The sequence below is a fragment of the Lodderomyces elongisporus genome, chromosome 1, assembly GCF_030384665.1.
Source record: "Lodderomyces elongisporus chromosome 1, complete sequence".
Taxonomy (NCBI): Eukaryota; Fungi; Ascomycota; class Pichiomycetes; order Serinales; family Debaryomycetaceae; genus Lodderomyces; species Lodderomyces elongisporus.
The window spans coordinates 3,399,144-3,423,906 of NC_083673.1; the positions used below are offsets into that span (position 1 = coordinate 3,399,144).

Genomic DNA, 24,763 nt, shown 5'->3' on the forward strand with positions numbered 1-24,763 from the left:
ATTCATTAGTCGTACATTTGTCAATCAACTATGAGCAGTGATAACACAAGCAACGGACACGCGGATGCCGAACCTCGATCCAATGTCTTTGAACAAGCGTTACAAACATGGGTAGAGATTGACTTGCCATCGCTTCAAAAGAAGTTGGACGAACAAGGAGTAGAGATCAAGGAGTATCAAAAAGAGTCTCTACTAAGCAGGAAGAACTTGGCTTCGAAGACAAAAGAGTTTCGCAAACTAGATGATTCAAAGAAACTTGAACAGATCAAATCATTGTTGAAACTTTACCAAAATGAAATTGATAGTCTTACGAATAAGAACAAGAATGTTGAAAACTATTTTTTTGGCATTTATAGATTGATGGCTGAGGCACCTGACCCGCGGCCCTTGATGGAATTATCTCTTGATTCGGTTGTTGAAAGTAAAGAAGCAATGGCATTAAAAGAAAGTCTTACCAAAGCTGAAGAAGAATTGGCAAAGAGAGCAGATTATGAGCAACTAAAGCAACGTCTTTTGCTGAATGAACAAAAAGCTGCAGAGTTATTGAGCATTAAAGTCAAGGCAAAGGAGAATGAATGTAAATCCTTATTTGAAGAAAAGGAGGCCAATTGGATAGATAAAGAAAAACAATTTGAGGAGCAGCTTCGCACAGCACAAAAGCAGATTGAAGAGTTGAGAACCTCTAATGAAGTGACGGAGAGACGTCTTGATAATCAAAGTAAAGGTCATGACAACACTAACTACGAAACAGCCTCGGCATCTGTATTAGCAGAGTTGGATATGGTTCGAAGGGATGCCGAGCTGTCCAAGAGGAGAATCTATGAATTGGAAAAGAGAAACGAAACATTGAGGCATGAGATTGCGCAAACAAAGAATGATAATGAGATACAAGTTGTGCGGAGTGAATGTGATCAAAAAGTCAGTGAGGTTGAGAGTGAAAATATGTTATTGGTAGCAAATTTGAACCAAATACGGAACCAAAAGGAACAAATCTCGTCGCAATTGAATTCCAAGATTGATTCATTGAGTAGAGAAAATAGTGTTATTGCACAAGAAGTTAAGAACTTGAAAACAAAACTTGAAAAGACCTCGGATTACGAGGAAATCAAACATGAGCTACATATACTTCGACAAATCGAGTTTGGGCATGGTGAGGATAACGAAGATAATGAGGATGGCGAAGTTGACAAAGTTGGTGAGAATGACACAATAAAGCATCATGCAAAATTAGATTCCATAGTGATTGAAAGGAATAGAGCCATGACTCAAGAATTAGCACGGTTTAGAGCCGAACACAATGATTTGACTAATGCCGTCGATGAGTTGAATATAAAATTGCAACGCTCGGAAGAGGAGATCCAATCATTGAGACAATTGAATGAGAAGTTGGAAAATGATCTTGCTAATGTCCAAGAGTCTGGTTCACATGGTTGGGGGTTCAATGATAGTGGTAGTATGATCTCGGGGTTTACTAGCCGGATGGGTGGTAGGTCAAGTGGTGGACGCAATGGAAGTATAGTGTCATTACAATCGAGTGATAGGGGAACAAATAATGGACCCAATGATGATGCATCATCGATTCTTCCCATAATCACCAAGCAGAGAGACCGGTTCAGAGAAAAAAACACCGAGCTTGAAGAAGAACTTCGCAAGCAGTTTAATGCCAATAACGATATGAAGAGACAAATCAACAAGTTACGACAGGACAATGAGGAATTGTATGAACGAGGTAGGTATTTACAATCTTTCCAAACACCGGGTACGAGAAATATTACCACAACATCAAGTGGTAGGAAATTTCTTAATCCAAAGCCCAATGCAAATGCTGATTTGGAAAGCAATAATGATATACAATACCAAAAAGAGTATGAACGGAAATTGCATCCTATTGAGCAGTTTAGAATAAAGGAGCAGGAGCGAATCAATTCTAGGTTATCGCCGTTGGAGAGGTTTTTCATTTTTATAACGCGGGCAGTATTGGCCACTAGGTCGACGAGGATGGTTTTCTTTGCCTATTGTTTGTGTTTGCACATTATAGTATTATGGATTATGATATATGCAATGAACTTGCGTGCTCCTGCTATCCCCGATAGTATAAGTGGAACCGGGGCAAATGTTGCTCGTGCAGGTACTGGCGCAGGTATTGGTGCAGGTATTGGTGCAGGTACTGGAGGCGGAGGCATAGTAAATACTCCCAAGGACACCCATTTTTAGTTTAATATATATTGATTGAATCGAGTTATGACAAGTGTATATATTTGCATGGACGTGCGTTTCTCTGTCTCTTTTCTCTAATTCTCTGTTTCTGAGTATTTGTTCTTTCTTTTGTTTTGCATATTTGTACTGATATAGATTGGTTTTACCTATAGTTGCACTCTTTCCTTAAATATTTGTTTTGATTTTTCCCATTCTTGAAAGGATAAGAACAACAAGTGACAGCATGGCAATGGTTGATTGGTTGTGAACTCTTTTAAAAAAAAACAATTTGGTTTGTGGTACAAAATCAACATAAGTAGAATAGAGAAGAATAGAAAGAAGAAAGTGGGAAAAAAAAAATTAAAAAAAAAAAAATAAAATGAAAAGGGAATGGATATGGCAATTTATGAATGTCAATGTAAGTGTAAGTGTAAGTGTTGAAGTGATGGTAAGACTGGTGATAATGGTGAAGGTTGGGTGGAAGGCTTTGGCAGAGGAAAGACTTCTTTAAATTGTTCTTGCAATTTTTTTTTTTATTTGTCTTTCTCTTTTTTCTATTTTCTAGTTTCTATTTTATCATTTAAGCTCTCTTACATCCCCCCTTAAGACCTGTTTAATACTCCTTTGTTCTTCCAAAGCAATCTATCCATTCTTACTCACTAACCACCAGGCACGAAGCTACTAGAACCAAAAAGGACACGGCACGAAGCAACTAGCACCACACCAAAAAAAAAAAAAGACTTAAGATAAGCACTCAAGACAAGCACTCAAGACAAGAATTCAAGATACAGTACACTCTGTTTTTTTGTAAGTATTTGAAAGAGACCTGAGCAAGAAAGAAATTTGGAATTTGAAGAGCTTAGCTAGATCATTAAAGAAAACGGAGTAACAAAGTTTTAGTACACGTTACATTAACCCCACTGTTGAACCTTTGCCACCAAGAAGCAAAGTACCAAAAGCTTAAGAAGAAACTCCAAAAAAAAAAAATCATAAATAAAAATAAAAATAAATAAAAATAGTTTAAAAAAGAAAGAAAACAGAGAGAGAAAGAGAAAGGGAGATCACTTTATTTTCTCAGAATGAATCGCTTATTATTCAACGCTCTATTGCTTCTTTCCTTCTACTTCTTGTACAAGTGGATTTTTTCAAAAGATTCCAATTCAATTGATATTAAGGACATAGACCCATCTGCACCAATTGCAACACAAACACAAGGATCACAACAACAAATGGCTGAAAAAAAGGACAATATCAGGTTTGAAAATAGAAATCCTGATGAAATCTTGGTTAAAGTTGGTAACAAGGAAGTCCCCTTGTCGAAACTTTCAAAACCACACGCTGTTGTCCATCCAGAAGATCATCAGCCACAACATAAGGATCCAAACACTTTTCCTGATGTAGAGCCAGAGGCAAAGCAAAAAGAAGAGCAAAAGGCATTTGACCAAGCTATTTTGGAGCCTGGAAAGCAAGGCCAAAAATTTGATGCTGACTCATTTCCAGATGTTGAGCCAGAGGCAAAGGAGAGAGAAGAAGAATTGGCTGCTGCCAGAATCAAGAAGAATGATTAGTGATTAAAGAAGATGCTACGGAACAAGGTGAAGAAAAAAAAAAGAAAACAAGCGTGTTTAGGTAAAGAGGGGAAAGAGAAAGAGAACGAGCAAAAGACTAAATGAATATATGGAAATTTATGGAATTAAAGAAAGAACCCTCACATGGTTGCTTTGAACGAGCAACAAACTATGTGATGTTTGAAAGAAATGATTATATCCAAGGTGAGAAATAAATGAAACAAAATAAAACACACACACACATATACATATATATATATATGTATATATTACACACACGCAGTTGACTTTTTGAGCAATTGAGTTTGATGTTATGATTCTGTAGACTATATCAATTATGACAATAGTGTTTCCATTCAGAAAGATTAAATCCTAGTTTTATGTAACATAACTCTTTAACCGATCATTTTGCCTAATCAAAAGTCCTAGCTTCCACTACTTTATGCTTGCTCTTAGTATTACCTATACGGATCTGTCTATCTCTTTGCCTTCTCCCCCCTCCTTCTCCCCTTACTATTCCTTTACTATTCAGTTGTATATTTTTTCTTTTCATGTTTAATTAATTAAAATTTTATTTTATTTTATCTTTTTTTGCTCTAAAGTTTATTAACCTTTAAATCCGTCCTGATCCCTATTCTGTGTCTAAATGATGGAAAGAAAAACGTGAAGAAGGACAAAAAAACCGCGAGTCATGGAGATTAGACACAAAAGAAGGATTATCCTTACTTCAGCTGGAATTTACAATCTCAACATTCGATTCGATTAATTAGAATAAATTAGAATAAATTAGAGTAAATTGGAATACACTCTGTCACCCCCCCTCTCAGTCATTCCATATTTGTATTTTCATTTTTATTTTTAATTTACTTATACCTTCAGCACTATAGCACTATCTATATCAACACATCATTATGCTACCTAAACGGTTTCTTCGGGGGTTTCTCTACTTATTCGTGTTTTTGGGTGTTGCTACAACATTGCTACTCATTGCAAACAAGCACCAAATCATCGAGATTAATGAATATATACCATTTGATTACTTTTCAAGCGCTGCCCCATCATTCTTCCAGCCCCCTTCTAACTCATTCATTATTGATATAGCAATAAGAGAATGCTACATTGTGAATTACAAAAACCCAAACTGTGGCAAACCCGAACCCAGCGCTGGTAAATTTGGGGATTTGTCCTCATATGGAAGTTCTTGGGTGAGGGTAAAGAAGGACTTGGGATTGGGCAAATTATGGTTCCACAAAAAAATCTTATCTTTAAAGAAGCTTGAGCACAAGGAATTTCAAAATTTAATTAGAGAAAATATTATCGATGATACTGTTGTTATTGATATTGTTGTTGGCGATGCAAAGGCCGATGCCAATATCCCTGGAAATGTTCACCGTTTGCCCCAAAAAATTATCGATAAGTTCAATAAGGATAAGGATGTTGAAAATTTGAAATATGATGCCAAACTTCAACTGGAGTTTAAACAAGACGAGGGCAAGATTATTGAGAATGAAATTACTGAAAAGTATAATGAAGAGGATCCAAAAAAAGAAGATGGAAAAAACACCCAGAATGATCAGAACAAACCCAAATTGAAAGAAGTGAAAGGTACCAATGTTGATGAAAATGGAAAAAGAAAAAGAGAAAGAAAAACCAAAAGAAATGATGACAAGTCACACAATTTCGATACTAGTGGGGTAATGAATCAACTTGATATTCCAACGATGGAACAGGTTAAAGAACAAGGCTGGGTTTACAAGTTCAATGGAGTATGGATTCAATATGGAAGCCACAATAACGAACAAGCAATTAACGGAATTGATTTGTTATTTGGCCCAGAAGCCGTTGACCCTCGACCAAACTGGGAACTAATCCAACAACCAATCCAAGACATATCCATTTCAACAGAGCTTGCGCCACATCTTACATTTAGACGTGGACCTAAACTTGATTACAAAAAGAAATACAACACACCATTGAAAATTAATGGTGATCAGTTCAAAATACTTCAAGTGGCAGACCTCCACTTCTCAACCGGGTACGGAAAGTGTCTTGAACCTCAACCACCAAGCTCGGCAATTGGGTGCAAAGCTGATTCAAGGACCTTAAAGTTTATCAACCATGTACTTGATGTTGAAAAGCCTGATATGGTGGTATTGACTGGTGACCAAGTTTTCGGTTCGACATCTCCTGATTCTGAAACATCCGCTTTCAAAGCATTGAGTCCATATATCGAGCGAAAAATACCATTTGCTATAGTCATGGGAAACCATGATGCCGAAGGATCATTAGGAGCCAAAGAAATGATGGGGCTTTACGCCAACATGCCATACAGTGTTGCCGCCATGGGTCCAGAGGAGATTGATGGATTCGGTAACTATGTTGTATCCGTGCAAGGTAAAACTCTGACATCCGTAGCGTTGTCGTTTTACTTTGTTGACTCTCACGCATATAGTTCAAACCCCAAAGTATACCCTGGTTATGACTGGATCAAGCCTAATCAATTGATGTACATGAAAGAGGAAGGCGCAGCGTTGAGGGATGGAATTGCAGAGTTTGAGAAGGAAACCGTGAAGGAAGTAGATCAAGAGACGAAAAAAGAAAAGAAGAAAAATCGGACACATTTATCAATGGCCTTTTTCCATATCCCGATACCCGAATTTAAAAACTTTAACCAGCCCATGACTGGCGAGCACCGCGAGGGGGTAACGGCACCGCGCTATAATACAGGTGCAAGAGATGTTTTCCAAGAACTTGGCGTTAAAGCGATTGGTATTGGCCATGATCATTGCAATGACTATTGTCTTATGGACCAAAAGCAACTGCAGTTGCAGTCGAGGCAAGAAAAGCGAGAGGGAGATTCTGGTGATGCTGGTGATGCTGGTGATAACAAGATTTGGTTATGCTATGGGGGTGGTGTTGGTTTAGGAGGTTATGGAGGCTATGGTGGCTACATTCGAAGACTTAGAGTGTTTGCATTAGACACTGCAAAGGGTGAGATTAAGACGTGGAAGAGAACCGAAGCTGAGCCTGAGAAAATAATCGACGAGCAGATATTAGTGACTGGTGGTAATGTAGTCAATTGGTAGGGGACCCGTTGACTTTTGAATACTGTAACTTGGTCTGATTTCTGTGCTTGATATGTGTGCAATCTTTTATTTCTATAAACACATACATATATTTGTATGTGTGTGCATATATAAAAAAAATGTCAAATTTAGATTGAATTTTAATGATTAGAGTTTTAAATTAAAAAAAGCCAACTATTTTTTTGGAAATACACTCCTATATTTGATCTTTATCGTTTTTCTTTTTCTTTTTTAGTTTCAATCTAACAACTTTGAGCTCGAAAGAGAATTAATAGCTGTTATTTTGGTAATGGTTAAAGGGGTGGAACCAAGTAAGTACACTTCTCTGTATGTGTGTCTCTGTCTCTCTTTCTCTCTGTTTCTCTGTTTCTCTGTTTCTCTGTTTCTCTGTTTCTCTGTCTCTCCACCTGTCTCTAGCTCTCTACCCCTACCCCTTACTTTTCCTCCCCAAGCGCGAAAATCCATTTTTGATTATTAAGAAGTTAACGTACTGTGAATTTTACTATAATGAAGATCACACAACTAATAATAGCGGAGACACTAAGAAGCATTGACGACACGTACTGGAGAGTGTTTACCAAAAGATATGTCCAAGCAATACCACTAAGTTATACGTAACTGCCATATTTTATATTTTTGTTCCACTAATATTGTCACGTCGAAAACTAATATTTTCTTTTCTTTTCCTTTTCAATACCTCTTTCATCTTAACAATACTCCTCATCCTTTTCTGTCATTAAACATACCTATTAAAAACTAAATGTCACATCAAATCGAAGCGCTCGAGCGCCAGTATAGTTTCGGGAGCACCACCAACACCAGCACCGCTGCTAATAATAAAACAGATGTCAAGGAGCTCAAAGCATGGCTCACAAAATCCAACTGCCAGCATTTGCTTCTGCGATTTCTTGACAACGGAATCACTATGGATTTACTTCCAGAACTAGACACCAATAGCCTTAAGGAATTGGGAATCGAACGACTAGGGGATCGACTTCGTTTGGAAATTGCAATTGCAACTTTAAAAACAGAAAGGTTGAAGCACTATATTGATGTTAATGAATTGTATCGGAAACTTAATCTTGAGCTTACGGTGTCAGCTTCTGGGAGTGCTGTTGGAGGTAATGCCAATGGTATTGGAGGGAACGGTTCTAGTAGAGGTGTGGATTCTCCAGGGGATGGGACATTAATCCAGTCAGCAACGCCAAAGAGGAATGCAAGCTTTAGCAGCACATCATTGAATGACTCAAGCAAAAACATCACATTTATATTACAAGATGGAAGTTTGAAAAAAGTCAATGTTACGGGATGTTTCAATGCCCAGGCCATAAAGAAAAAAGTATTGAAGAAATTAGGGTTCAAAAAGGAGGATGCACAGTTTGATACTTATATTCATTCGACTCACAACATAGAGTACAGAAACATATATGCCAATTTTGAACCTGCAGTGGTTATGCTATACGATGTTGAATTGGTGACGATTTGTTACTCCCCCGATAGAATGGAAAAGCACAGATTGATATTAGTTCCAAGAAATGAAAGTCCTACGCAAACAGCGATAGATACATCTTTGGCAATAATGAGAAAATACGACAAACTAGCAATATCTGGTACAGGTGCTGGTGTATCTGGTGCTGCAGCTGGTGCCACAGTTGGCTCGACATCTGCAGACCAGCTGCGAATTGGAACGCCTAATTCTGAAGCTCCAGCTGCAACAATGGCACAACACAAGCCCAATGTTCAAAGGAGAAACTTGCGAAATTTCTTTGGTCAACGGCCTCCTAGTGAGTTGATTTCGTCGAATTTAGCTGAATACTTTCCTGATACGAGACAAAGAGATTTGGAACAAACTGTTAAAAATTCAGTAAGACACAGTGTAAGATTGAGCAGACGCTTTAATTTACCTCCAGGAGCCTTTACCTCTGGTGCTGGTGGATTGCCACTGAGTAGATTCTCCATGATGAGTGGCTCAACGGGGGCAGCTTCTCAAAGGGCTTTGAGTATTTCGTCTGGTGGAAATGCTTCTAGTGGTATAGGTATTGACCCGATTCGACGAGGCCAGCGGACTGTGGGGGACGTAATGATGAGCAATGTTAATGCCATTGACGAGGCTGTCAACTCACTGGATACAATGAGTATTTTTAGTAAGCCTTCGTCTGTTGGTCACAATCATATCACTTCCGATGTTCCTTCGTCTTCATCGTCACCGCGTTTGGGATTACAACTGCAACTGAATGGCCCAAGAGGTTTAGGAGGTGTTTCCGCCCTTCCCCCTGTTGCTAATGTGGCAGCTTCCTCTACACCTGCCGCTGCCCTTGCATTTGATGCAAAATCATTTGTCAGCAACAAGAGTATTGGAAGCGGGACTACGCTTAGACGTATATCTATATTAGCCAGCAATAGCGACAACCAGGCAGCAAATAACAGACATTCCACCATTGAACTACTTGAAGCCAGCGATTCTGAGGATGAAGAAGACGATTATGATGCATACTACAATGGGCTGGGAGATGTCTCACAAGCATTTAGTGTCGAATCGGATAACAATGTGCCAGATAATTGGTTGAAAGGTGCCAAGATTGGTTCAGGAAGTTTTGGTACTGTGTATCTTGGTATGAATCCATACACTGGTGAATTGATGGCCGTGAAACAGATACCTTTGCATCCAGCAGCAGAGGCTGGTGCAAGTGCAGGTACCACGCCCAATAATGTTGATGGATCTCCAAGGTCACCAAATAAACCTGGTCGGTATACGAAACAAATAGCATTTCAGAATGACCCTCTTCAAAAGAAAGTGATGGAGGAGCAAGAGCGGGAAATGATGCTATTAAAAGAATTGAATCACGAAAATATCGTACGGTACTTTGGAAGCAAAACCGATGATAAATATTTGAACATCTTTCTTGAGTATGTCCCAGGTGGCTCAGTGCAAACAATGCTTAACTCGTATGGTCCTTTTGAAGAGCCATTGATTAGAAACTTTATCCGTCAAGTATTGATTGGGTTGAGCTACTTGCATGGCGAGGATATTATCCACAGAGATATCAAAGGTGCCAATATTTTGATTGACATTAAAGGTACAGTAAAGATTGGAGACTTTGGAATTTCTAAAAAAGTCAGCACGATTGATGAGGAAGATGAAGACTTTAAGAGAACAGGGAAACGTGCCTCGCTCCAAGGATCGGTATTCTGGATGGCACCTGAAGTAGTGAAACAAACCACGTACACCAAAAAAGCAGATATCTGGTCTGTTGGTTGTTTGATTGTAGAGATGTTTACTGGTAAGCATCCCTTCCCCAACTTGAGTCAAATGCAAGCGTTATTCAAGATTGGAAACCACGTGTCTCCAGAGTCACCTGAGTGGTGCACTATAGAGGCCAAGCGGTTTTTGGAGAAAACATTTGAGTTGCATTACGACAGAAGACCAGATGCTATTGAATTACTCGCTGATCCATTTTTGAATGCCTTGATTATGTCGAAACAATAGAAATAAGGAGTAGAAGTAAATAGAAGGAAAAGAACCAAAAAAAAAAAATTACAAAGAATGAAAGGAGGAAGTATAAAAGTAGAAGAAAAAACATTAACAATAGCTCTTTGGTCTTAGCCACCCAGGACCATACCTGTTTCTAGGTCCAAAACCAATAACGCTTACTCTATTTCTTTCAACAACCTACAGTTTGTATTTTTCCTTAAAACTTCTTTTAATGCGAGAAGAGTATGACATTTTCTCGAGATTCCTGATTTTGCCGCGGGTTTGTGCAACTTTTGTCCTATTGTTTTTTTTTTTTTTCTTTTTTTTTTTTTTATTGATTTTTCGCTTTTGCTATTACCTAAGGCAACTGAAACTTTCATAACCAGTGAGTGGTACTTAAACTCTCTAAATTTTCCATTTCCCCATTAGTAGTCCATCATACCAGTTCACAGTGCTTTACTTATATATTCTTGCGTTTGTATGATACAACGTATAACGTTTTGTTTTATAAAAGAATCTGCTGATTTTTGACAAAGCGGCGTTCTTTGTAGCCAAATGTCTATTTTTTGCTCTCATTTATTTCCCTCCCTTCCCTTCCCCACTAATAATTTGCAAATTAACATTATTGGCAGCAAAGATACAATGGCTGAAAGCTATATTATTCTTTTCTTCGTATTCTAAAGATTTCGTCAGTCATGTTATTTTTGATTCCTTTATTTTCTGTCTTGCCCTACGACCATTTCGTTGTCTGTTTTGTTCTTTTTCTAGAATTTAATCACGTTCATTACATCACTTTTAAGAAAGCGCAAATAATTTTTTTTTGTATGGGTTCCTGGGTTTTGTGTAATACTTATTTCAAGGATCATCAAAAATACTTTCGATCATTATAGAGTCATCTTCATCATAACCATCCTAATTTACGCAAACCATATATCAGACTCTTCTTCCATCTCTTCCCACTTCCCCTACCCCTCAACAAGTTTAACCGTTTTCAAATTGAGTCTCGTCTTTATATATATATATACATATACATATATAATTATACTTACCTACGAGTAGATATATTGTTACTTTGAAATCATTACCGCGAAGCTTAAACAAATTCATACCTGGATTTTTTTGTCAACTACATAACTTCTGTTCAATCCTTTTCCCTTTAATTTTATTTTTTTTGCGCTTTGACACATCAAGGACAATCAAAATCAGCAGTAATCAACAAAAAGCGGGTATTGATTAGATGGACATTCCACTTAAGTCACGTCCAAAGGTATCAACCGTCAACCTAATTGATGAGTCGAAGTTTCATCTCACTCGAGGGCAAAACCATCCTCAAAACCAACAACAGCAAAAACAACAACAGCGACGTCTAGAGGGTGATAATAATGGCTATGAAGTTGCATTCGATGACGACCAATTGGAAATTAGAAAGATTAGAGGAGATAGATTCAACAATAAAGTACGGCTGCAAGTAACATCTGGTGGCGTTACCAATGGTAATGGCAATGGCAATGGCAGTAAAGAGGATGAGGACAAGGACAACCAATTCTATAACGACTTTTCGCGGACCAGAAGGTTTTCAGAAACAGAAAAAAATAATTTTGATCTGGTTACTGGTCATCGAATATTTCAAGACGGCAAAATCAGGCCCCAGACAGTGAGACACGAGGGCACTAGACAAGTTCCGAATCAGGATCAACCGTTTGTTTATGACAACAATGGCATTTATCAATACAACCAAGATAGTTTAACATCTAGGAGTCCTGATAAATTGTATTCTCGGTCACATGATAGCAATATCGATGTTGGGCTTGCATATTCGCATGGGTTAGAAGATGAATACATTCCGGGATTGGATTTCCGTGATATGGTATACAAATGGAATCAATCAAATACAGGTACAGGTGGGAGCGGTGCAGACCTTAACCTTTCCAGACAACCAACATTGAGCCACAACAATTCATTTTCGTCTACCACCACGTCAAACACGCCAAGAAGTAATAATGCCTCGTACTTGGATTTGAACCAGTTACACGCGCAAGTAGCACCACAACCAATACGCCCTGCGTCGCATCTTCACAATAATCACAATAAATTCTCCTATACTAAATTGCATGAGTATATGAAATCACGGCGTTCTGATATCACCGAGTCGCAAATTGATAGTGAGGATAACACACCGCGAGGCACATATGCTATGAAGAACGCTTCTAAAATCAATAATGGAGGTGTAGATGATGACGCGACCCCATCACCAACCGATACGACCAAGAGAGAAATTTCAGACGGTGGTAATATATCCGCAAGAAGGCAACTGAAGAAGCAAAAACCAAGTGCTTTGAGTGTAGGTAATATTACTGGTGTTGATGTTAATACTAATGCTAATGTAGGTGTCGTTCCTCCAGGTGATGTCAACTATGAAATGATCCTCAATTGTCTTCCGCCAAACTTTAATGAATTGCCCTATTCGCAAAGAAAGAAATTGGTGCGCTCGTTTTCAGAAAGCATTGACTATTCACAATTTTCTTTATTTGCCAAGAACTACTTAGGAACCTCATTTGGGTCTACTGGTAGAACCCCACGCGGAAGTATTGCTGAGCCAAATGATAGCGGTATGAATGCTGGAGGTGCTGCTAACAGTTTTGGTGGAGGTAGTTTTTCTAGGAAACTGCGTGTGGGCAGTGCAAACACATTGGCAGGTCGTCTTTTGGCAAGAGCATCAACTACTGATGTACGAAAGGGTTTGAATGACACAAAGCCCAAGACCAATGTGGATGAAAAGGGTGCATACGTTTTAGGATATGAATTAGGAAGGGTGATTGGATTTGGTGCATGGGGTACAATCCGAGAATGTGTTTCCCCCACAGAAGGTGTCAAGGCTGTAAAGATTGTCAAATCTTGTAGAGATATTGGTGGTGAAGTGGTTAGGTCCGGTTCTCAAAATCAAAATCAAAATCAAAACCAGAACCAAAATCACAGCCCTGGACCAACTAGACACCCAAAAGTGTTGGAAGTATTCAAAAAAGAAATATCAGTATGGAAACAATTAAAACACAAGAATATTATTGCCATGATTGACTATGTTGAGACTAATGACGCTATATTTTGTATTATGAATCGTATCAATGGTGGCACCTTATTTGAGCTAGTAAGCAAATGGGGTCAATACAACATTGGTTTGCTAAACAGTACTGGCCCCTTTGAGTTTCTGACTGAGAAACAAAAAGACAGGTTGGAACAAGTCATTGATTGCACGAGACAAATTGTTGACGCATTATTGTATATGCATGAAGAGAAGGGGATAGTTCATGGTGACTTGAAATTGGAAAATGTATTAGTGGAAAAAGAAGGGCATCACAAATACAAGATGATCTTGTGCGATTTTGGCATGTCGCGTGTTTTTACCACCAGGCTCAGTCGCCATTCCTCGGTAAAGGTACTGGGTAGAACTCAATTAGATAATACAAATACTAATGGTAACAACTTACTGGTGCCCCATGGTGATAGTGACGACCTGGATGCTGCAGCTGCAGCTATTGATGGATCAATGATTCGAAGCAAGAGCTCTAATTCTGAGATGCGGAAACCATACAAAGGCGGCCATTCGTCACGCACAGCCAATCTTGATTTTAATATCCGGGATGATTCAAAAATTGGCCTACATGGTTTATATAAAGCCCATGGCCCTTCAATTCAATCTGTTCACTTGACCCCGATTGCCTCAGCACCAGAGTCTCCTTCCTCTGAGTCGCTCTTGGAATTTTCCAAGACCTTTTTACAACGTCAACGAAGCCTCAATGCCAATGGTGTTGATTCAGACTTGCCTCACTCACATATCGGCTCATTGCCTTATGCATCACCCGAGTTGTTACAACCTGCCCCGCCTCCATTAGGACCTCTGGCTGATGTTTGGGCCTTGGGTGTGTTACTTTACGCAATGTGTGTTGGTAAACTACCGTTCCAACACCAGTATGAGCCCAGGTTGAGAGCTATTATTGCTGCTGGACAGTATAACAAAGATGAATTGAGAAAAGCCTGTCTTCTTGAATGGATTTTGAAAGAGAGTGATGTGAAGAATTTGAAAAAAGGTGCTGGTGTTGTTGATAGTGACAGTTTGCAAGCTGCATTGTCACATTCAATGCCAGACATGAAGAGGCAAGAGCAAATCAGTGCATTGTATGATGAATGGAAAAAGAGCAAATTCGAGGAGCTGAAAGAGTTTGAATTTTTGTATGATATTGTTGTTGGATGTTTGGAAACTAATATCACAAAGAGATGGGATATGGAAATGATTCATGATGCGTTGCAAAAAAAATACACAGAGAAATAACTGAAAATGCAGTCGAGATATCTAAGTAGCGACGTATTTTGGGTGATGGCTATGGAGGTGGTAGTGGTGCTAGTAATGGTGGTGGCAACTGCAATGGCAATTGCAATTACAATAATGATGACTATCATGACAATCATGACAATGATGTTTTGAAATTTAATTCTTAAATATATATATACTATTTATACATATATATAAATAATTAAAGTATTAATATTACTGCGCATAATTTTTGTGTATCGTCTGAGGTTATTTATTATAAAAAAAGTCAATTAAATTAATCAAACTCATTAATTAAACACGCTAGGTAAACACGCTAAGTAAAAACAACTCGATTTAATATATAATAAATCAACTAGGTTCAGTTTTGAAAGTACAATTTTTTTAATTTCTTTTTGATTTATTTTATTCTTTCTTCCATCTTTCTCTCTTTTTTCTTTTTCCATCTGGACATCTAGTTTGCTGGTTTGGCAACTTCAACCAACACCTTACCTTCAGCCTTTCCGCTCTCCAATCTTTCGACTGCTTGTTTTAATTCGTCGAATGGGTAGATGTTGTCAATAAAGATTTTCACTTTCCCGTCTTGGACCAAATCCCTTGCCGGCTCAATCCATCCAGTCATTTCTTGCAACAATTTCAACTCATAATGATAATCAAGGAGTCCTAAACTAGAGCTAATCTGTCTAAACTTGGTTTTGATTGCACCAATAACGGTGGCAAAATTATGACCGCCAACATCTCCTACAATTGTTCTGTAGTAACCGTTTTTGTTGATTATGTTGTTAATCTCGGGGAATAATTGTGTTCCGCCATAAGTATCAATGATGTAATCGAATTTACCAGTTTGCTTCACGCTGTCCAACACGGGGATAAGGAAATTTGGGTGCTTGCGGTAATCGATTTGGCTTGTAGCCCCCAATTCTTCAATTAGTTTGCTGTTTCTCTCCGAGTTTGTGGTAACCACTTCTCTTGCACCGCCGAGACTGGCTAATTGCACCACATTCCTGCCAACAGAGGTGCCTGCTCCCAATACCAACACTTTGGAGTCTTTGTAATTTAAACCTTCACTCAATTGGTATGCAGTGCCCAATACCAAGGGCCATGCTGCTGCTTGTGCCAAATCGATGTTTGTGGGCTTGGTTGTGATTGGTGAGTGTTTTGGGTCCAATAACAAGTATTGTGCAGTTGTTCCTTTTCCCAAAATCGGTGTGTATATACCTTGGACAAAATCACCAACTTTGACCTTGGTGCTAGTGTTTTCACCAATGGAGATGACTTCTCCACTAAAATCTCTACCAAAACCTTGTTTGTCATTGAACCAGCCTAAGAAAAATGGTTTGAGATGGTATAGTTTGTAGTCTACTGGGTTTAAAGAGGCATAATTGATTTTGAGAAGGATTTGTCCAGGTGGAGCAATAAACTCACCTTGGGGTGTTTTGGAGAGATGAATAGTCTCGTCAACTATTTTCAATGGTGTGTAGCTATTCTTATAAGCATAACCTTTATATTTAAGTGATTCAGAAGTAAATGACATTGTGAGAAATTGTTTTTGTTATTGGTTGTTAAAGCTGATATGAATAAAGTGTAATTGGCTTATTTATTTATTTGTTTACTTGTTTATTTTTGAGGATTGATAAAGAGGTATTTATAGTGTTTATGGTAAACTAGCAATATTTAAAGAATTGAATGGAAATAATGGTTAGATAGAGCAAACGTCTAAAATGTGGCTTACTATGGTGCAGTATACGTCTATATGTAAATGTGTGTGCGTAATGGAGGGAAAAAAGATGAGTAAGCCGTGCCAAAATGTATGTGTGGCAACGTCAAGCGTATATTGGAAGCAACAACGAAGAACTCAAGAGTAAATTATTGCTGAGTAATTCGGTGTCGGAGTTAACTGCACGATCCGGAGATGTCCAAAAGAAAAGCAAAACTGAGTGAGATAAAGACAACAAGACGAAGGAAAAAAACAAAATATAGAAATCGGAAACGGATAATAAATGACACGAAAAGAGAAAAGAAAAAAAAGAACAGAGAAGAAAAGAAAAGAACGGAACAGAACAGAAGTGACAGGAGACGTGAGACATGAGACAGAAACAACAAGGTTGATAAGTCAAGTTTATGGTTTAGTCAGCTCAAGGGGGATTATAGCACGGAACAAAGGGTGGAGATAGCCGGTGATTAGCTATACCCGGATTACCAATTACTTTCTTTTAAAAATAAAAACAATTAAGCCAGGCCAATTTTACCAAAAAAAAAAAAGAAAGAAGAGAAAAAAGAGAAAAGAGAAAAGAGAAAAATGGAAAACTACCCAAAGGCGGTACCTACCACCATACTTGTTTCCATATTAGACAACGATCTCCTAAGTTATTATAGGTAGCAAGTAATGTATGGTAGAAAATGCGGATAAATTCAGCTCTCTATAGTAAAATAATTTCCTTATTTGGATGCAAACTCAAAAAGAAAGACGAGTATCACTTGTGTCGCATTTAAGTTGTCTCAGTCATTAGCAATTGAGAGACAATTCTGCACGTGACTTAGACAGCTAGTTCGTGTTTTGATTTTCTTTATTATTATTTTTTTTTAGTAACAAATTCGATATTGTTATTGATTTGAAAAGACACTTTGAAACGTGAAATTTGATCACCAAATCACCAAGTGTTCAATATTTTTTTTTTCATTTCTATTATTATTGTTATTTCCAAGTTTCTTGACCACAAACCAAGATTTTGTCAAAGTTACTAAATAGCGATCAACACTTGGTTGTCACGTAAAATTGAGCTTTTCATATTACTTAATTCCAAAGCTTTCTCCATTAAACAATGACGCAAGAACAAACACCAGCCACCACACTTCCTGAGGGTTACACATTCCGCGCTCTAGAAGCAAGCGACTACGCAAATGATTACTTAGAGACATTGAAAGTGCTAACTACAGTAGGAGACATTTCAGAATCATCGTTTATTAAACTTATACAACATTGGCAAACCTACTCAAGCATATATCACCCGCATGTCATCACAAACCCTCAAGGTAAAGTTGTCGCTACTGGGATGCTCCTAGTGGAATTAAAGGCCATCCATGAATGTGGCAAAGTAGGACATATCGAAGACATATCCGTTGCGCTGACTGAGCAAGGCAAGAAATTGGGCAACTATATGGTTTGCACTTTAAGTAGATTGGCCAAAGAACAAGGTTGTTACAAGGTCATTTTGGATTGCGGTGAGCATAATGTTGGATTTTATGAAAAATGTGGGTACAAACAAGCAGGTGTGGAAATGGCACAACGGTTCTGAAAACTACTCTGCCAATGACCAAAGTATTTGTGGGGAAAAAAAAAAACTAAACCTTTTCCAACAGAACATCAAATACCCAAACATATATACATATACAAATACATTTACATATATATGTGTATATATATATATGTATATGAATGTATAAACCCTTGACTTCCAAGCGATATTTCAATACCCTTACTCCACCCCATAGTCTAGGTCTTCATTTATATCTTGTCTAAAGTCTAGAATTGAAAAAAAAAACCGAAGTTAGTAAACAATGAACAAAAAATGATACCATATGAATCACTAAAAATTGAAATGGTAACAATCCAAATAATATTAACAAAGACGGAAAAAAATAATAAAAAAAAAACAACATACCTCAATCGAAAGAATCGAGTTTCCTCTAATCACCTACAACTTAAAAGTTAGTAAATATTCTCGGTCCACAACACCCATAACATTTCAGTTTGACATACCGTTGTACCAATATTCAATTTCTCGCCATTGGACATCTCCTCGAGTGCTTCCACCAAGGTCAAATTCGAAAAAACCTAAATTTGTCTAGTTAGTAAATCTCTTCTTACTCATCATTCTGCTTTGCAGATATGTAAAAAATAAACTAGAGTAATATTTAATATATACATACATCGTACCCTTGCAATTTTCCAATGACTTTCCTGGAACCATTTAATTGCACAGAGACCTTTTTATCCATGTACTATAAGGGATATACAAGTTAGTACTATTTCTTTCTTGTGGTTTTGTTGTTTTTGTTTTTTGTTTTTTGTTTTTTGTTTTTTTTCTCCATTTTCGATCAATTTCACTTCAAATATGGATAGAACTGATGGAACATACGCTTTTTAATTCGGGCTCAGTAATCATGATTACAATAGATATGTTGACTTGTTGGTGTGAATTTGTCTCTCTGATATTCGTGATATAAGCGAACTAAGTAATGTTTTATGCCTGCGCCAGAATTGTGGTTCTCAAATATAAAGTCAAAAAATAGAAAAAAGAAAATAGAAAATAGAAATAGAAAAAAAAAAGTAAAAGTAAATAAAAGTGACACAAGGTTAAGTTGAAGGTCTTGTGTTTTCAAAGACACGACATTAAAAAAAATGACACTTTATAAAACTACATCCAATTTCCAAAAAAATTGATAACATCTACATATATAATACTATAACTATATCCAATTATAGCAGTACAGTCTCATTGTCAAGGTCAAACGATATCCGATTCTTTACCCCGCCAATCTTGAGACGCTGCTGCTTTTCTTTTTTCTCCAATTGTTTTATAAACAACTCATTGACGAAATTGATTAGTTGGAGCTCAAATGCCTTCCTCTCATTTGCCTTATTGAAATCTCCTTGCGATAGGAAATTGAAAACCACTGCATCTCCTGTATTTGTACCTGATACAGATTTGTTCTCAGTTTCAACTCCTTCATTTTCGGTAGCACCACGATTATTTTCATTGACGCCTCCACCACCAACCTTTGCAGTTAAGGATTGACCAAAATTCTCATAAAGATACTTCTCGGTACCCTTGATCATGTCATGCCTAATGTCTTCCCATTCCAAACCAAGCAACTTGTTCCCAATAGTTCTCTTGTATCTGAAATACCGATAGATCCAATTACCCAAGATGGTAATTTTTTTGTTAAATGAAGCAGTACTCGCCTTTGATGAAGTACGCACATCATAAACTATAGGTCTCGAAATCTCCACAAGGTCACACTTGTGAGCTATGGACTCTGTAGGTAATGGTTCATTGGGGAGGTAAGATGCTCTTTTGAAATGGGTTTTCAAGTTAAATAAACCATCCATAGGAAATTGTAAATCATAGGAAGCGTTTGCACTACTGCCAATTCTAGTATCTTTGAAATTCTTACTTGTTAAGAATGTACTAAGGTAAGTATCAGAAACGGTTGACTTTTGCTCAGTCTCGACGCCTTTATTTCTCCTATATCTCCTTTTACCCGTTTGTGTTTTCTCTGATTTTGGCTTCACATCACTTTCTTCAATATCACTAAGGAACGAATCATCATGGTCCCCTGCAACTGAGGACGTTGTTGCTGCTGCTATTGCCGCGGCTCTTTTTCTGCTCCCGCTACCTGCCCGTTTCTCGCCTGTCAATTGCAGATGCAGACCAAGACCCAGACCCAGACCCAGACTCAGACCCAGACTCAGACCCAAGCTCAGCCTACCGAGTCTATCAACGGATCTATGTGGTGTGTCATTACTATGATCCTCGCTCACATACTGCATTCTCGCTTTGAACATCTCATCAGCATACTGAATCTCATAGTCAGTATCCTTATCGTAATTGGCAAAATCTTCATCGGGTATTGGAACATCCTTGGGGAAAGAACCATCAATGCCAAATGGATTTTCACTCAACTGTTGACTTGAAAAGTCCGTCTCTAAATGTGAATATACAAGCCATAAAAATTGACGAGCTCTCACTTTAGGGTCGATCTTGACATTGACAAACAAATCAAGAATGTGGAAATCCTTATTGTCTATTATTGGAATGCCACTATTTGCATTTTCCAACAAAAACAATACTTGTGCAACATTCGTATTTGGTCTTTTCCCATTGGTGCTCAGCTTCATTAATTGCTCCAAGCTGTCAAACTTACCCTCTTCGTCTTCGTCGCACACGGCTTTGATTATAGATTTTAATCGCGGCGTATCTTGCAATTGATATACCGTGCCGCCATCGGGACCTGTTTGCAATGATGGAATTGAATGGTATGTCCTCAATGTTGATTTCATATCATGCACAAAATTGATGGTGGTGTTCATTCGACCAACATTCACCAATACACATACCTTCGACACACCTTTCCCTAGATTCTCATCACGTAGCAATTTCTCCTTGAGAATTTTGGAGCTCTTGCTAGACTCGGCCAAGGTTCGCACATAAATCTCTGCAAATGTCAATTTACTTGAATTATTAGCTCCAGGCACGTTCAGTTCGGGAAAAGAGTTTGTGAAGCACGCCGTCTTATCATCAAAAATTGCTTGTAATAAGTCATATTGTATATCCTTTCTCCAGAAGGGCTCACCATCTCCTTTCTTTAATGATAGTTTTGAATTGGCAATGTTACTTTTTTTCTTTCTCTTTGATGATGATGATGATGACGTAGATGTTGATGAAGCAGACGATGGGGCTTTTCTCTTGGATGAGCGCGGGGTATTGTGGCTACTGTTGTGGTCGCGTTGACGGTTGTGATTGTTTTGTTTCAGACGGCTTGATGGTGCAATATAATCTTCATCATCACCCATGGTTGTTGAATTTATATCAGTCTCGTCATAGTCGTCATCTCCATCGTTATCGCCATCTGCCTCGCCATCTGCCTCGCCCTCGGCATCGGCATCATTTTCATCGTTATTTACACCAGCATTTGCATCAGTATTTGGCGGTGGGGTCTCTATAAGATGTGAGATAGAATTGATGCCACGTGACGGGGTTGATGCATTTGCAGTTGAATCAATATTAGTAGATTTCGATGCTGTTGGGACTGTAGTTGTTGCTGTTGTTGCTGTTGTTTGCATGGGCCTTTGCACTGTTGTCTCCGTCGCATTTGCAGTTTCTATGATTCCATCATTCTCTGCAGTTTCAGCTGTAACTAAATCAGTTATAGAAAGTGCTCCTCCTCCACTTCCAACACTTCCTCCGCTTGTTTCACTTGATCGATGCTCAGAGCGTGTTGATGATTGCGAATGTTGACGTGTGGGGCTCAGAGCCAATGCAGTTTCTTGTGATTTCGATGGTGTGTACCTATCATGTATCGGATCGTAACTCATTCTTGTAATTCGAGGGGCGGAGTGGAAAGTGAATAGCTGAAATATGGACAATGGAGGTTTCAAAATCGATTTCGTGTGGTTGAACTGTATTTTGAAAACTTATTATTTTTCCTATTTTTTTCTTTTCTTTTGGCTTTCAAAGCTCTGACGCACTTTACAATTTGCGCGTTGGGTATTCTGTTTAGGCAAGGTCAAGACAAGTGATACTAATTATTATTTTATGGCTCAATTCAACCAATGTCTTCTAGAGTAATACTTTAAAAAAAAACCTAGTCTATCTAATGCCTTCCTCGTGCCCATCACCTCCCTTTCTTCTTGTTCCATTTATTTCCTTTATTTTCCACTATAAGTTTGAACACCTTTTTTTTTCCATACATCATGGTAAATCATGATGATTCATGATGGGCCATGTTTTGCTATTACAATATACAAATAATCTACATTCTTCAACAGGAGAAAATTAGGAAAAAAAAATAAAAAAAAATGAGAAGTCTATTTCTATCCATACCACACCATCAAATTCTCCACAATTTTGCCTTCAAGAACCACTCTCCCTCCCTCGGTGACCTGCACTGTATCCTTGTCCTTTTCATTGACTTGAAAAGGTAATGTCCATACGGCTGCTCCTAATTTTACGTCAACTCCATTCACTCTTCTCACTCGTAACCCCTTTAAACCGGTATCTACAGGCTGCGTACTATTCAGACCATGTAGTAGTAAATGCAAGTAGTCAATAGTTATCACTTTGTTCTTAGCATCAATGTCATCAACTTTTAACTCTTCGAATTGGATTCTCAACCCCAGAAGATTGGGAACCCAAAGATCGTCATTATATATTATCTTATTTTCAGTTGCGTCATCGCTTACTTTAAGCAATGAGACTTCCAGTCTCGTTGCCTCCTTTATATCTCCCCAGAATATTTCATACACATGAGTTGTTGGCATTCTAGGGCAAATTAATGGAGTTTGAAACATGGTAAACTTGTCGTAAAACGAGCGACTCAATTCGATATAACTGCCATCCAAATTGGTCCTAGTAACATGTCTAGGTTTTTTTAATGAGTTTTGAAATGTATAATCTGCTTTAAATAAATGATCCCAATTATAAAAACTCGACTCGAGAAACGAGTTTGGCGCTTTTCCCAATGGATTCAATTGACAAGTATCAAATCTGGACCCGTACGGATCTTTTTTGGTAACATGCGCAAGTGCATTCAGTCCCCCGTCTGGAATCTCAAACAACTCGGGTTTAACAATAGTTGTGTTTCGTATTATTGCCGGATTTATTTTGCTTTCTTCACCTGCAGCACCCAAAAAACCTTGAGCTGATCTATTATAGAGATTCTTGTGGTACCATAATGGATGCGCCTCAGTAGAGAAAATCCAATTCTTGCCACGCATCAATACTTTATTGTGCAAAATTGCTTCATCTTCAACGTCAAATAAGAGATAGAGGTACTTCAAGGTCTCTCCCAAAACAAATGTCTCCATTCGATTTTGTTTTTGTCCCGTCCTCACATCCTGAAATCCACTAAAACCACAGGGTGCTTTGTATGTGTTTTGAAACAAATAAAGAATGCGCTCACCAATATGTAAATACATTGGGTCTCGAGTGGCTCGATACAAATAATATGTGCTTTCAATAAACTCAGGTCTCAATGGGTACCACTCAAGCTCAATTGAATCTTCGGCTCTGTATATTTTTCTCCTATTCTTTTTGCTATTGCGATGCGAATAAATCCATCTCTCTGGTATAGAGTCGAAATGATCCCAGATCTTTAGATACACGACGTGTGTTTTGATTGCATCGGTAAGCTGCCCCGTCAATACCTGTAATCCTGACCAAAATGCACTCAACGAGTCAATCCAATCACTGAATAATACACCATCTTGATTATTGATGTTGGGAAAAATCATACTTCCTTCGTCGGACTGTGCCAGATGTGTAAGCAATGCTTGATATGATGTTTTGAAAACAGACCACATATGATCGTCGTCAAACAATATTGCACTCTTCGCAGCATATTCATAAAACGAGTCAATCGACGCACCTATACCAGTGATTGAGTCCTTCCATTGGTTTGAAAAGGGGTCAATTGTCATGGGTAATAAATTAAGCTGCAGTTTGGAAGACCAGATTTTCCAGAATGCTAGCTGGGAATAGTACTCGAATTGATAATCACCAGTAAGCCTTGAAAGCAACGTGAATTCCAAAACCGGAGTGGTGACTCCCGAAGTGCATGCATCTTTTTGTAATGGCGGAGGAACATCTTTTAATCCCTTAGCCAAATTGATACGCGGAACTGGAATATTGGTTCTTGTCCGATATGACGGGATTAATCGTAACCCCAAATCATGGGCCATGCCTAGTAAGAAACCATCGTAGTTTGCGGAAATTTCTCGAAGTCTGTTTAAAGATGTAGGCGGTAGTGGTGGTGGTGGCGCAGACCTTGCTTTTGTTGTTGATGCTGAAGATGATAAAGCATCGACTTTTATGACATCTGTGAGAATCAAATGAGTGCTGAGCAAGCCTCCCAAGAATCGAATCGTTGCTTCAAAAACTTGGACAATTGTGTCTTGATTAAAAAATTCTTTTTGGTTAGTCTTTAAATACTTCAATGCACTCTCAAGTTCATCCCATTGCCCCATAATGATTAGTGTATCAAGATTATCGAGCATTGTCAGCGAAATATTGGCCATTGCATCATTTCTAACTGTGTTCGTCACATCTTTGTAATCTGGACCATACGGCTCACAAGTCAACGGTCGTACTTCGTCTGCTGGAAATCCATAATTAATGTAAGAGGACCAAGCGTGTTGAAATAACGCTTTGGTTTCATTCTTGAGATACCTTAGATGATCAGGTGTGAATGAGGAATTGAACCTTGAATATGCATTTGTCGTGGCCGCTGCCGCTGCCGTTGCAGCTACTATTTGAATACTTAGCACATATGTACATAGAAACAAATGGCTATGAATGAGCCTGTGTAGCATTTCAAAAACAATAAAAGTGGG

General features: G+C 38.2%; 10 protein-coding genes across 10 annotated transcripts; 6 read left to right on the top strand and 4 right to left on the bottom strand. All coding sequences in view use genetic code 12, as the record gives it.

The window, feature by feature from the left end:
* Positions 1 to 30: 30 nt before the first annotated feature.
* On the top strand, positions 31 to 2,214 carry PVL30_001230 (uncharacterized protein; the record flags this gene model as incomplete). The annotated part of the gene is made up of 1 exon (XM_001528690.1): positions 31 to 2,214. The coding sequence occupies one exon, from the start codon at positions 31 to 33 to the stop codon at positions 2,212 to 2,214; it is 2,184 nt and encodes a 727-aa protein (XP_001528740.2).
* Positions 2,215 to 3,425: 1,211 nt separating this feature from the next.
* On the top strand, positions 3,426 to 3,764 carry PVL30_001231 (uncharacterized protein; the record flags this gene model as incomplete). The annotated part of the gene is made up of 1 exon (XM_001528691.2): positions 3,426 to 3,764. One exon carries the CDS (start codon positions 3,426 to 3,428, stop codon positions 3,762 to 3,764), a length of 339 nt encoding a protein of 112 aa, XP_001528741.2.
* A 911-nt stretch (positions 3,765 to 4,675) lies between these two features.
* Positions 4,676 to 6,850, top strand: DCR2 (Phosphatase dcr2; the record flags this gene model as incomplete). Its single annotated transcript, XM_001528692.1, has 1 exon — positions 4,676 to 6,850. One exon carries the CDS (start codon positions 4,676 to 4,678, stop codon positions 6,848 to 6,850), a length of 2,175 nt encoding a protein of 724 aa, XP_001528742.2.
* Positions 6,851 to 7,610: 760 nt separating this feature from the next.
* On the top strand, positions 7,611 to 10,337 carry STE11 (ATP binding; the record flags this gene model as incomplete). Its single annotated transcript, XM_001528693.1, has 1 exon — positions 7,611 to 10,337. The coding sequence occupies one exon, from the start codon at positions 7,611 to 7,613 to the stop codon at positions 10,335 to 10,337; it is 2,727 nt and encodes a 908-aa protein (XP_001528743.2).
* A 1,222-nt stretch (positions 10,338 to 11,559) lies between these two features.
* Positions 11,560 to 14,649, top strand: PVL30_001234 (uncharacterized protein; the record flags this gene model as incomplete). The annotated part of the gene is made up of 1 exon (XM_001528694.1): positions 11,560 to 14,649. The coding sequence occupies one exon, from the start codon at positions 11,560 to 11,562 to the stop codon at positions 14,647 to 14,649; it is 3,090 nt and encodes a 1,029-aa protein (XP_001528744.2).
* A 454-nt stretch (positions 14,650 to 15,103) lies between these two features.
* Positions 15,104 to 16,183, bottom strand: YIM1 (zinc ion binding; the record flags this gene model as incomplete). Its single annotated transcript, XM_001528695.1, has 1 exon — positions 15,104 to 16,183. The coding sequence occupies one exon, from the start codon at positions 16,181 to 16,183 to the stop codon at positions 15,104 to 15,106; it is 1,080 nt and encodes a 359-aa protein (XP_001528745.1).
* A 1,288-nt stretch (positions 16,184 to 17,471) lies between these two features.
* Positions 17,472 to 17,945, top strand: GNA1 (Glucosamine-phosphate N-acetyltransferase-like protein; the record flags this gene model as incomplete). The annotated part of the gene is made up of 1 exon (XM_001528696.1): positions 17,472 to 17,945. The coding sequence occupies one exon, from the start codon at positions 17,472 to 17,474 to the stop codon at positions 17,943 to 17,945; it is 474 nt and encodes a 157-aa protein (XP_001528746.2).
* Positions 17,946 to 18,154: 209 nt separating this feature from the next.
* PVL30_001237 (uncharacterized protein) lies at positions 18,155 to 18,815 on the bottom strand (the record flags this gene model as incomplete). The annotated part of the gene is made up of 5 exons (XM_061119211.1): positions 18,155 to 18,172; positions 18,312 to 18,344; positions 18,410 to 18,484; positions 18,580 to 18,651; positions 18,789 to 18,815. The coding sequence occupies 5 exons, from the start codon at positions 18,813 to 18,815 to the stop codon at positions 18,155 to 18,157; spliced, it is 225 nt and encodes a 74-aa protein (XP_060975194.1).
* Positions 18,816 to 19,129: 314 nt separating this feature from the next.
* PVL30_001238 (uncharacterized protein) lies at positions 19,130 to 21,748 on the bottom strand (the record flags this gene model as incomplete). Its single annotated transcript, XM_001528697.1, has 1 exon — positions 19,130 to 21,748. The coding sequence occupies one exon, from the start codon at positions 21,746 to 21,748 to the stop codon at positions 19,130 to 19,132; it is 2,619 nt and encodes an 872-aa protein (XP_001528747.2).
* Positions 21,749 to 22,246: 498 nt separating this feature from the next.
* PVL30_001239 (uncharacterized protein) lies at positions 22,247 to 24,742 on the bottom strand (the record flags this gene model as incomplete). Its single annotated transcript, XM_001528698.1, has 1 exon — positions 22,247 to 24,742. The coding sequence occupies one exon, from the start codon at positions 24,740 to 24,742 to the stop codon at positions 22,247 to 22,249; it is 2,496 nt and encodes an 831-aa protein (XP_001528748.2).
* Between the last annotated feature and the right edge of the window lie 21 nt (positions 24,743 to 24,763).